Raw genomic sequence first — 12,215 nt, forward strand, 5'->3', positions numbered from 1 at the left:
TCTCTTCCTCTCTGAAATCAATAGAAATATGTTTTTTAAAAGATGAGAAAATTTTATGTAATAAGTACATATTATAATTTTAATTGAATATTTAAAGATTACATGTAATCAATATCTTTGCCAAATGCAGGAATTGCAGACTTGCTACTGGCAAGATTGAAGCAATGTGAAAACACAAATAGAGCTTTGCGTATTACGCTGACTGAGGTAAGTCAGACAAGAGAGAGATAAATACTGTATGATATCACTTATATATGGAATATAAAAAATGTCAAACTTGTAAAAAAAAAAAAAAAGAGAGAGAGAGAGAGAGAGTAAAATGGTGGTTACCAGGGGATGGGGTGGTGAGAAGATAAAACTGATGTTGTTTAAAGGTATAAACATGCAATGAGTAGTAAATAAATCATAGTAATCTAATCCACAGTATAAGGAATATAGACAACAATATTGCACTATGATTATGTAGTTTAATAAATGTTGATACAATGGCAATCATATCATAATATATAAATGTATCAAAGTGGGACTTGTATACCTTGCCCTGGCCAGTGTGCTCGGTGGTTAGAGCATCAACCCTGGCACTGAAGGGTCCCGGGTTTGATTTCTGGTCAAGGGTACATACCTGGGTTGCAAGTTTGCTCCCTACTCCCTGGTCGGGGCGGGTATGGGAGGCAACCAGTAGATGTGTCTCTCAATGGTGTTTTGTGTGTTTTTTTCTCTCTCTCTCTCTCCCTTCCACTCTCTCTGAAAAGCAATGGAAAAAATATCCTCTGGTGAGAATTAACAAAAAGATAAATAAATAACACGAACAAATTTAATAAGAAGTATGACTCAAAAACCTTTTCAAGGTCTGTGGAAGAAGTGTTAGCAAAGGGAGCAAGATTGAGCACAGAGGAAGGGGAGTTAAAGACAGCTCCATCCCCGGGGAGGCAGGAAGTGTTCAATCAAGAATATGGCGGTGACTGACCTGGGGCAACAGGGGGGATGGCTTTTCCAGAGACTGGAAGAAAGGGGCTGAAGGAGCATGTAGGCTATAGCTTTTGTTTGCCTAACATCTCTTCTCCCTCATTTGGTTAACAGTCTCAATTTCTGTTTTTAGACCCACTTGTATAATTCTGTGAGGCCTTGGTAGAAGTGCCAATTAAAGAAGTAGAAATATGACCTAAGGGAACCAATCAGATTCTATTTATCTCAAGAATGTGAAACTTCAGCAGAGAAACGTGGGGAAGCACGAGACTTGGTTGGACTGTCTGTAAGGAGGATTCTCCGAAAGGTCGGGGCCTCTGGGAGGACCTTGCCGAAGGCGAAGGCGGCAGCCCCTACCTTGACTTTTCCAAACAAGTCCGATCCCCCAGGGTGTTTTGTTAGAATCTCTATGTTTAGTCTTTTAGACCCAAACTTGTAGAAGCATGTGCTTTCTCAAGGATATTTACCCTGCTGATTGTATCTAGAGGTTAATTTTAATTCAAGCTGTTGTGACAATAAAAGACTAACAAGGCAGGTGAACAGTGCTACTTGGTGGCAATAGCCAAGTGACCCCTAGCCTCTCTTTCACAGAAACCTGTGTCGGAATAATCATTCATCCGTCATTCAGGGTTTGCCCATCAGCCCTGGCAAAACCTAACAAGGGAAACGATTAAAGCTGAGTCATTCTGACGGCAGTAGCTCAGAGGAGGCTGTCCTGGGTCCTTCTGGTTTATGATCTTCCCAAGACCTGTCTGCTTAGCTTTTCCTAAAGTTCTTTGATCTCTGCTGTGTCTTTTCCAAAAAATTTTATTTTGCTTAAGTTTGCCAGCCGAATTCAGTTGTGTGCATATAAAGAGCTGCACAACATACAGGCGTATACATAGAAACATTATAAGTATGAAGTAGGGAAGGAAAGTCAGTTCTCTCTGGTTGAGGGAAGTTTGAACAATGTGAAGCTGATGAAGGCTAAGTCTAAAGATCAAAACTAAGTTTGTAGAACATGAATTTTAGTGATTTCCTTCAGTAACCTAGGTGCTGGAAAGGAGAAAGGGCATAGTTGGACTGATTCAAAGTGAGGAGTTAGCTGTGAAAGAAAAGTAGCAAAATGGAGTTAATATTGTTGAAAGAGCAATCTAAAATGGAGCCGGGAGGCTCTAGGACTCTGAGCTAACACACACCCTCCGTAAGAAACTAAACTTTTGAACTGGGCTAAAGCGCAAATTGCCACATACTGCTATAGTCCTGGGGACGGACTCTGCATCCCTGACCTCTATATTGAAAGACATAACATTTCACCTGGCAATAGACACAGCAATCAATCAGAATAGCACAATGTAAGTTTGCTTGTTGGCACCAATCACAGCTCTTTCAAAACAACTTGTTTCAAAACAGCTTTCCTCTGGAAGTCCCCATTTTTCTGTCTTTAAACACCCTGTCTCTTTCTTTTTCCCCTTGGAAAACACTGTTGGGATTCTTTCCAAATCTATGTGTCCAGAATTGCAATTTTTGAATACTCCCAAATAAAGCTTCTGTTTACCTTATAGTTCCTTATCAAAATTGATTGACATTATGATTGACATTGTAATTAGCTAGTTATTAATAACAGGAAAGGAGCAAAGGGGAAAGCCAGACATTATAGGCGTGTCATTTGGGCAGCTTCCCCGGGAAGCTGCAACTTTGCACTCCCCAGGGAACCACTGGTCTGTTCCCTGCAAACACTGAGGAAAGGGGACTGGACAAAAAAAAGATAGCCGCTTGCCTAGTAAGTTTGGGGTGACATAGGGAAGGTGCTTGCCTTCAATTAATGATCCCTGGGAACGGAGATCATTGGTCAGAATGGGCATGGCCACTGCAAGCGCCTGAAAATTAGGGAATACATAATCTCTGAAACAAGCTCTCTCCCTTGTTACTCTCGGTGCACTTGGCTCATGGCTCATGACCCTTGGCTCTCTTGCTGCTCATGGCCTGTGAGTCCTGGCTAGTGGGGCTCTCTCATTCCTGCTTCCTTCCATTCGCCTGTATGGCCCATGGTAATGGACTAATGGGTTGCAGAGGGAAACACAAGCTAAGCTAGCTTGATACTGGACTGGACTCAGCTCCAACATGATAAGGAAACTTGGGACACTGGCTCTGATTTTCGCTCTACTGAAACCCTAGCTACACTTCTATGACTGGACTAAGGGAAATGGGACCTTGGAAACTCAGGGATTTAATTCCATGCAAATAAAAATCTCCTGTGAGTCTCAGAAAATTCCTTTTCTTGGGATATTGCAAAAATTCCACCCCCACGAGCAACTGGGGGGAGACGAAGCCCCTTCCCTCCGTTAACAATTACATGGTGTCAGAAGTAGGATCTGATTCTAGAGTGATCTTCCTCCTTATCCAGTACTTTGAGTAAGGTACCCTCAAGTGTCCATTGCACTTTATCATCTCCTTGGTGGTCCAGATTGTTGTAGTAAGTCCTCCTGGACCCAAGGTTCAGGCTCTATTTGGGCATCCTCTGTTGCCAGCTCTTTGTCTATGGGACTTAAAATGGCTGTTTGGCGAGTAATCACTCTTTTGAAAAATGAGAATTTCACTTTCTAAGGAAATGGCTGCTCAATAGCCACCCTCTGGAACTCCCACTGTAATATTTACATACAAAAATTCTGGGTTCTTATCCTGAAAATTTCTATCTCACTGGGCCATAATTACCTGGGATGATTACAGTTGATGGGAAGCATATTTAATTGGCATTTTATAGCCTCCAAACACATAAGTGATTCCAAAATTGCTTCCCTCCAAAACACAAATTCTGAACTAACCAAAGAAAATTCTGAGTTTCTCACAGACTTACTAAACTTGAGAAGAATTCTAAATATTCTTCTGATGTCTCATTATCTGCACTTCTCATTCCTTTGTTATCTACCTGTCCTCTCCCTCTTTACCCTTTACTTGCTCAATTCAATTCCCTTTTTATAACAATAAACCTGAGGCTCCATTAGATGCACTCTCCATTTAAAATTAAAATGTCAGATGAGCCTGACCCAAGACAATAGCTCCTTATTTTTTATTCCCCATAAAATTAAGCTGAGCTCCATGCCATTATTAAAGATTTCCCAAATCCCAAATAGGACCTCATTGGGTTTGCAGGAGAATTTCTGTTCACTACTCAAACATAGGAGCCAGGGTTATCTGACTTCTATGAGCTTATCCATATGTTCATAGAAGGACATGCCAGAGAAGGACTAAGCAAGGCAGGATAGCAAAACTTTATGACAGACTTTTCTCATTGAGGACAAGAAGCCATAAAACTGGCTAAATGTCTTCCATAAAAAGATACCCAAGGCTTCAGAAAATGTTTTTATTGATTTCAGAGAGAGAGAGAGAGAGAGAGAAACATCAGTGATTAGAATCATCCATCTGCTGCCCTCTGCTGCTGGGGATTGAGCCCACAACCTGAGCATGTGCCCTGACCAGAAATTGATTCATGGGTCTAAGCTCAACCACTGAACCACACCAGCTGAGCTTGTACTTGAGTTATTGATTAGAAGAAAATTTTAAAATGTGTTAAGAAAAACCAATGAAACTGTTTTGGATTATAACAATAGGCTCAAAAATATTTTTAAACAGTAGTTTAGCATAAATGAAGTCAATGATGACACCTCAAGTCTTTTTAATCCAGCCTTTGTTGAGGGTCTGCAAAACAAAGTTGAACAACAGATCAACATATTACAACTTAATTGGGCCACCATGCAAACCCATGATTTAGTAAACTATCCTGAGCAGCTCTCCCAAGCTAGCCCAAAAGATACCCAAGAGCAAACTACACAAGCCCTAAATGCCCAAATCCAGGCAACTCAAGTAATGAGCCTTATAAATACAGCAATTGGCAGTTAAATCTGCCTTTCAAGGTCCCCAGTGCAAAGCACCTAAGGGTTTTATAGTAACTGCAAACAGCCTGGACATTTGGAAAAAGATTGTTTAAATCTTCAAAGGCAATTACAAAGTCCAGGAGCCCATAAAATTTGTGGATCCTCAAGGACTCCAACCTGTTTTCTCAGCAATGGGGTTGCTCTGAGGATCAAGAAGGGATTTCCCTTGTGCTTCTAACTAATTCCTAAGGAGGAATTGACATAACAACTGGGAATGTGGTAACTAGAGCCCTTGTAGATACTGGAGCCAAGTTATCAGACTCTTCATTCCTCTTCCTCAAAGTACTAAACCATACAAATAGTGGGAGTTGCCAATCAATCCATGACTCTCTGAATCCCTTCAAATTTCTTTTCATCTTGGACCTATACAAAGAACTTAGCAATTTCTTTTAGTTCCCTCTGTCCCTATTCATCTCCTAGGATATGACTTTCTTGAAGCTCACGAAGCCCAAATTTCCTTCTCTCAAAATATCCCAGCCTGTGTGACTCAGACATTGAGCATTGACTCAGAACCAGGAGTCACCAGTTCGATTCCTGGTCAGGGCACGTGTCCAGGTTAAGGGCTCAATCCTCAGTGGGAGGCGTGCAGGAGGCAGACAATCAATGATGTTTCTCTCTCATTGATGTTTCTGTCTATCCCTCTCCCTTCCTCTCTCTCTAAAAAAATAAAAAATTTAATAAAACATATTTTTAAAAGGAGGGGGGGGGAGAGATTCTTACATCTTGAACTTCTAACTAATGACCCTCAAGAGGACTCGTCCATAGCTATTTCAGTTTTTTCAGCCAAACTTTGACTTAGCCAAGCCCTCTTTTAGATTCCATTCCAAATAAACTTTGTTCAAAAAATGCTACACAAGTATATTGCAAACAAGGCCTCATCATTCTTTGCATAAGCCCTTGTAATACTCATCTCATATCCTCCATATTTAAAAAGCCTCATGGAGGGGGATGAAGATTTGTTCAAGATCTAAGAGCCACAAATAATGTAATCATATATTGGCATCCAGTCATACATAACCTTACTCTCAGCCATACCACTAGAAAGTAAATTCTTTCAGGTATAGATCTTTTTTAAAAATATATTTTTTATTGACTTCAGAGAGGAAGGAAGAGAGAGGGGGTGGAGAGAGAGAGAGAGAGAGAGAGAGAGAGAGAGAGAGAGAGAGAAAAATATATGTGAGAGAGACACAAAAATATTTTACACGCCCCCTACTAGAGATCGAGCCCACAACCCGGGCATGTGCCCTGACCAGGAATTGAACTGTGACCTCCTGGTTCATAGGTCAACACTCAACCACTGAGTCACTTCCAGGGATAGATCTTTGTAGTGTTTTCGTTAGCACCCCTGTTGATCCTGAAAGCCAATTCTTACTAGCTTTCATGTCAGAATTACAATGATGTACTTGGACAGTAATGCCTGCAGACTACACTGAAAACCCAACTAACTTTTCCCAAATTTTAAAGGCAGATACTGCCAATATAGAATTCCTTTACCAGTCCACTCTCTCTTTTTTAAAAATATGTTTTTATTGATTTCAGAGGAGGAAGGGAGAGGGAGAGGGAGATAGAAACATCAGTAATGAGAGAGAATCATTGATTGGCTGCCTCCTGCATGCAACCTACTGAGGAACAAGCCCACAAACCAGGTATGTGCCCTGACCAGGAATGGAACCGTGACTTCTTGGTTCGTGGGTTGACACTCGACCACTGAGTCACACTGGCTGGGCAACCAGTCTACTCTTTTAAAATACGTGAATGACCTCCTCCTCTGCTTACTCTCTGAGGAAGCATCCCCTCAAGAGAGCCTCCACCTCCTTTGTGAGCTAGCAAAACAGAGACATGAGGTATCTACAGAGAAACTTCAGTTCTGTAAAACTTGGGTTAAATATCTGGGACATTTAGTTACTAATAAAGGTCTCCTCTTGGATTCCCATAGGATTCAGGGCACTTTAACATTTCTGATTCTGAAGACTAAAAGGCAACTCAGAGGATTCTTAGGTTTGGCAAGTTATTGTAGGAACTGGATTCCTAATTTTTCTGTCATGTCTCAGCCTTTATACTCCCTTCTCAAGGATGAAGCGATAGAGCCCCTCACATGGACAGGGGAATCCCAGGAAGCCTTCAATGAAATAAAAAGGCAGTCTTTATGATCCTCCTGCTTTAGGACATCCTAATTATCAATTGCCCTTTTTCCTTTTTGTCCATGAAAGAGAGGGAAATGCCTTAGGTGTCTTGACTCAATGACCTGGAAGCCAATGTAGGCCCGTTAGACATATAGTCAACAATTAGATCTAGTGGCCAAAGGTCTCCCTCCCTCTATGAGAGTTATTGTGGCCACTGCAATCTACTACAGCAAGTAGAAGAGGTAATAATGGGCTCCCCACTTTATGTGCCTCATTCTGTGGAAGCCTTATTATTATTATACTAGAGGCCCGGTGCACAAAATTCGTGCACTTAGGGGGTCCCTCAGCCCGGCCTGTGCCCTCTCGCAGCCTGGAAGCCCTCGTGAAATTTCTGACAGATGGCTTAGGCCTGCTCCCCACTGGACATTCTTAGCACTGCCGTGGTGGCAGGAGAGGCTCCCGCCACCACCATTGCACTCACCAGCTGTGAGCTGGGCTTCTGGCTAAGCAGCGCTCCCCCTGTGGGAGTGCACTGACCACCAGAGGGCAGCTCCTGCATTGAACGTCTGCCCCCTGGTGGTCAGTGCGTGTCATAGCAACCAGTCATTCTGCCATGGGGATGAAATCAGCTCTCCAACATCCCCTGAGGGGTCCCAGATTTTGAGAGGGCACAGGCCAGGCTGAGGGACCCCACCAGTGCACCATCGGGCCAGGGATGGGTGTGGAAGGTTGGCCAGCCAGGGAGGGAGCGAGGGAGGGCTCCAGGGTGTGTCTGGCCTGTCTCACTCAGTCCTGATAGGCTTTGATTGGTTGAACAGCCAACTGGACGACTGAACACTTGGCATATTAGGCTTTTATTATATAGGACTATGTTTACAGTTGGCTTTAATCAAGAGATGATTCCCAAGATTTTATGTCATGATCTTGTACTTTTTTAAAAATCATGTTTTCTTTGATTTTGCCTTGATATAAGCTCAATGTATCTATACCAATATGTCAATCTTTTAAAGGTTTATATTTTCATAAATAGCTTTTATATGCTTTCTTATTTGAGGTAAAGATATTATCTGTTTTATTGTTAAAGAAACTGCCTGAGTTGGTTGGAAAGCCAGGTCTTTTGCACCAAATTCATGTCCTTCTTGATGTTTTTTAGAAGTTGGTTAATTCCCTTAAGGGAGGCAAGATGGAAACCTCACTTAACTCTCATGATAATCAGCACTTCTTTGCTAGCAGACTGACCTCCTTCCTGCAAAGTTCTTTATTGTCGTCTGTCATCTAATGTGACTATTGCTCACTGTAATGCTCTGAACCCTGCTACTCCCCTTCCTGTGTCCTTGAGAAACCCCTCAAGACTGCCTGACATTAACAGACCTACTAACTCCTCAAATTGACTTACAGGAAATAACTCTTAAAAAGGCTGAATTAGTTTAGTTTACTTGTGGTTCTTACCTAAAAGATGAGACAGGTCACTATCAAGCAGACTGTAATTATCTCTTTAAATAAACCATTGAGGACAGTCCAATGCCTCAGGCAACTTCTGCTCAAAAGGAAAGTTCCATGCACTAATTGGAACTTGCAGTTTGGTCAGAGGTAAGTGGCTAACATTTATACTGACAGCAGGTATGCCTTTGGTATGATAGGGAAGTACAGAGGATTCGTGACCTCTTCTCAATAAAATTAAAGACCCCACAGTTCTTATATTTAGTGTGTGCTTTTTTAAATCCTGAGGATATGCTTATTGATTTCAGAGAGAGGAAGGGGGGAGGGGAGAGAGAGAGAGAGAGAGAGAGAGAGAGAGAGAGAGACATGGATCGGTTTCCTCCCGTATGCACTCAGGACTGGAGATCAGCTGCAATCTAGGTATGTGTCCTGAGCAGGAATCGAACCTGCTACCATATGGTGTACAATGTGATGCTCCAACCAACTGAGCCACCTGGCCAGGGCCAGTTCTTATGTTTTAGAGCTCTTAGACGCTATTCAATTATCTAAATCATTAGCAATCACAAAAATCCCTGGACATTTAAAGGCAGACATAGAGGAAAACAGAAGCAATCATTTGGCTGGCTGCTGTAAGTTAGCAGCATTAAAACAATTTCAGCCCCTAATGGCAGCACCTGTGCTACTGAGGCAGGTTAGTAAGAAACTAGGAAAATTCCCTGGCAAGTGGAATGTGGAAGCCGAGACAAATAGCTGAACAAATGGCTGGAACAACTGAGCAATTAGCAGCCAGCCAATAAATCACAACACCGTGTCTTCCTTAACCAAAGACACCTAGGAGCATCTGGTTTAAATCTATTTTCCCAATCTATCCTTAGGAGAACAGATTAAACAACAACAACAACAATTAGAGCCAGAAAACTTATTAGAGTCAGACTAACCCAAGATAGAGGTGAAACTGACCAGAGAATGACCCCTGGCTCCATAATACAGTTATTTTGATGCCTGGGCAAACTAACAGACATGCCTGGTGAATATTCTGATGAATATTCTGAGGTCTTCCCCTGGGACCTCCCCTAAAATTCCTGCCTATAGGAAATAGATAAAAACCCTCAAGACAAAGGATGCCGGTGAACAGCGGTGCCCCCTTTCCTCTCTGCTTCTTCCCAAGCTCTAAGGGCCCAATGAGACTTGCACCCAAGGGAGCAGTGAGCAGTGCGGCTTGTCCTGGGCTTATCCTGGGGCCCTTCCTCTGCCTCACTGTTCCAAACTATAATAAACTTACTCTCACTTTCACCTGGCCTTGTGTCTTGAAATTTTCCTTGCATGTCTCAGACCGTGCTGGGGCAGGACTTGCCTCAGCTCAGGCCCATTCCCATGACACTACTCACTGTAGCAATAGGGTATTTAAAAGATAACATATGGCCCTGGCTGGCTGGCTCAGTTGGTTGGAGTGTTGCCCCGTACACTCTAGTTGGTTCTCATATGGGAGGCAACTGATCGATGTTTCTCTCTTACATCCATGTTTCTCTCTCAAATCAACAAAAAAATATCCTCAGATGAGGATTAAAAAAAAAAGATAGCTTTATGAAAGCACAGCATTTAGATGTTCAACAAAAAAGAAAGAAATGGTTACAACAGAGCTATAAATTTGACCCTAAAAGAAAGTTATGAGCAGGTTGGAATAACTGGCCACTCCTCCCTCCCTGTGTACAAGATCATATATTACAATATGTACGTGACTTACCTCACTGGAACACTGACAATGGTTTTATGGGGAAAACAATACTACTGGAAGCCATCTCCGAAGATAGCTTCCCAGGTATACCCAAACACCAACCCTGCCCAAAGCACAACCCTGGGAGAGCCAGTCCTACCTCCGCAGGGCATTTCCCCTGCCTGCAGGCCCCATTAAGGTCTGGCAAATGGACGTGACTCAGTTTCCCCACGTCAAGTATCCTTGTTAGTGTTCGTGGTGATTTGCGTGTTTCCTCCTTGGGTGGCAGCACTCCCAGACCTCAGAGCCACAGCCTCCACAGTCAGTAAATGCTCCTGGGAAGAGCTTGCCACCTGGAGACTCCCCTCAGAGCCCCATGGCAACCGGGAACTCATGTCACAGGACAAATTATACAACCTGTTTATAAAGTCGGACTGATTTTGCAGTAAGTCCATTGTGCTCATGTCCTTCCACTCCCAAATATTACTTGGGCACTAGATTTAAAAAGCCGGTATTTGGTTAAAAACAAATAAAATTTATCTCTTGGGGAATCCCAGCACAAAAACTTAAAACTACCAAACCCATGCTAATCTTTCAATCCTGATGCAAATATATAGAAACCCCAGGCACTCCCTTAGGCACTCTCATGATAAAGTGCATGATGCCTTTAAGGTCTTCTGTGATGACGACTACTATGATCACCCAACATATGGAGGACGTGAAGTCCCTGCCTTAGAAACAGGATTTAGTACTTCCCTCAGAGTCTTGGGTTGAAGGACTGAATTATATGCTCTCACTTGAGGACACTTAATGCATCTTCTTGTGTGGGACCCAAATATATGCTACCTTACCAACCCAATAGTGAGGCAGATGTGGTATCATGCTAGTACTGATGCTGCCATGAGACTCTCCCTTCCTCTGCCATTACCCCTAAACTAGACTCCTTTGTCTGTAAAGTTCAACCAAACAAAGCAAATGCAATTAGGATTTTGGGTATGGTGTTTTCAGTCCTCTCTTCAACTGAAACTCCATAATAGATAAGCAAGGCTTTGGGCATGCCTTTGCTAGAGCATTTGTTCCTCAATATGGAGTAGCTGAATTAGAAGTCTATCAAAACTCTTTCCATTCTCAATAAACTGATGAATGGAGTGGATCCAGAGACATGGAAGCATGGAGCAGAGTGCGGAATCTCAGAGGGAAGGCAGGGGAGGGTGAGTGGGTGGGAGGTAATCAACCAAGGACCTTGTATGCATATATGTATGGCCCATGGACACAGAAAATGGGGCGGTGAGGGCCGGGAAAAAGTAATACTTTCAATGATAAAGAATTATTTTTAAAAAATCTTTTCATTATCATAGCACAATCATGGAACACTACTGCAACTGCTCTTGACAACAAGGAATAGTTGACAGACTGGCTGGGGTAGTACTACAAAACCACAGGGCTCTAGATGTGTTCCCAACCCAACAAGATGGTATTTATGCCCTATTAGGGGAGAGATGTTGTTTCTATGTCAATAAATCAGTTACTGATAAAAGAGCTTGAGGTTCTGAAACAAAACATTAAAATCTTTTAACTGACAAAACATCCTATATAATAAAAGGCTAATATGCAGGGGAGAGACCAAGATGGCTGCATAGGTAAACACCGGAGATTGCTGCCGCAAACAACCACTTCAAAACTACAACTAAAAGACGGAACGGACATTACCCAGAACCACAGGAAAGCTGGCTGAGGAGAGACTCTTCAACTAGAAGGAAAGACAACAGCATACCGAGGCTCAGAGGAGGCGCAGTGTGGAAAATATAAAGGTGCGGTGGTGCGCGCGCAAAGCGGGCTGGTGGCTGAGGGCGCGGTTGTCGTTTTCAATCAGGAGGGAGTCTCAGACTCTGAGCTCCAGATCCGGGCGAGTCTCTAGGGACTCAGACTCAAACGGGAGAAGCGGGATTGTCTGGCATCAGTTGGAACGTGAGGGCAGCTTTCTCTCCGAGGTTTGCAGCGGTTGCTGGGGTTCTGAGAAGCAGAGCCTCTGGGAACGGGACTGAGAGCAGCCATAAC

The 12,215-nt window shown here is 42.9% G+C and overlaps 1 protein-coding gene across 1 annotated transcript in view; it reads left to right on the top strand.

Moving 5' to 3' along the window:
- Nucleotides 1-130: 130 nt before the first annotated feature.
- The window catches only part of FAM21C (family with sequence similarity 21, member C), a gene marked incomplete at its 5' end in the record, with an annotated part of 93,017 nt that continues 80,932 nt past the window's right edge, over nt 131-12,215 (top strand). Inside the window, one exon of the mRNA XM_005856588.2 lies at nt 131-207. Coding sequence (XP_005856650.1) covers nt 131-207 — 77 coding nt within the window. The remainder of the gene's footprint in view (nt 208-12,215) is intronic.

The sequence above is a fragment of the Myotis brandtii genome, unplaced genomic scaffold (assembly GCF_000412655.1).
Source record: "Myotis brandtii unplaced genomic scaffold, ASM41265v1 scaffold1032, whole genome shotgun sequence".
Classification (NCBI taxonomy): Eukaryota; Metazoa; Chordata; class Mammalia; order Chiroptera; family Vespertilionidae; genus Myotis; species Myotis brandtii.